Consider the following 721-nt stretch of genomic DNA (forward strand, 5'->3'; position numbering starts at 1 on the left):
AATAGAAATGGCCAGCAAAAGTGTATTATGAGCCAAAAAGGCCCCAGAAAGCCTGCTATGGAGGCTACCAAGACCTATGGCTTTGGGGCCAAACACGCTGCAGCTACGCCACATGGCCCCACTTCTACGCCTGTCTAGAATTAGCCAGAAGTACACCACACGTTGATAGTACCCACCTTTAATCCGACTCCTCCAGTCGAAGTTGCAGAAGGCGACAACTCGCCAGAGAGTCCCATTCCAGGCCGCTACTCTCCTGAAGATCTTCCCATCTTCAACTGTGTAAGAGGAGAGGCGGTTCATTGGACTGAATTGAAAACAAACTCGCATTGTTCCACTCATCTTCTCTTTATCTCTGTCCCCCCCCCCCTCTCTCTCTCTCTCTCTCTCTCTCTCTCTCTCTCTCTCTCTCTCTCTCTCTCTCTCTCTCTCTCTCTCTCTCTCTCTCTCTCTCTCTCTCTCTCTCTCTCTCTCTCTCTCTCTCTCTCTCTCTCTCTCTCTCTCTCTCTCTCTCTCTCTCTCTCTCTCTCTCTCTTTCTTTCCATAAACCCGTTTAGTACCAACCTTTCCACATCACCGGCTGGTTACCGGTGTGATTATTGCCCGGCACGGTGATCTCGGCATGACCTTCCGGAGCCGCTTCTCTGATCGCCTCGGCCATCTCCTGCCGGGTACCGGGGAACCTCGTAAAGCTGCGCCCATCGCCCTGGTGATGATGATGATG

At 52.1% G+C, this 721-nt stretch overlaps 1 protein-coding gene across 1 annotated transcript in view; it reads right to left on the reverse strand.

The window, feature by feature from the left end:
* The window catches only part of LOC118430981, a 2,624-nt gene extending 1,925 nt beyond the window's left edge, over nt 1-699 (reverse strand). Inside the window, exons 1-2 of the mRNA XM_035842013.1 lie at nt 562-699; nt 177-275 (exon numbers count right to left, since the gene is read on the reverse strand). Of these exons, the coding sequence (XP_035697906.1) occupies nt 177-275; nt 562-658 (196 nt within the window). The 5' untranslated portion in view covers nt 659-699. The remainder of the gene's footprint in view (nt 1-176; nt 276-561) is intronic.
* Between the last annotated feature and the right edge of the window lie 22 nt (nt 700-721).

This window comes from Branchiostoma floridae, chromosome 14, assembly GCF_000003815.2.
Source record: "Branchiostoma floridae strain S238N-H82 chromosome 14, Bfl_VNyyK, whole genome shotgun sequence".
NCBI lineage: Eukaryota > Metazoa > Chordata > Leptocardii > Amphioxiformes > Branchiostomatidae > Branchiostoma > Branchiostoma floridae.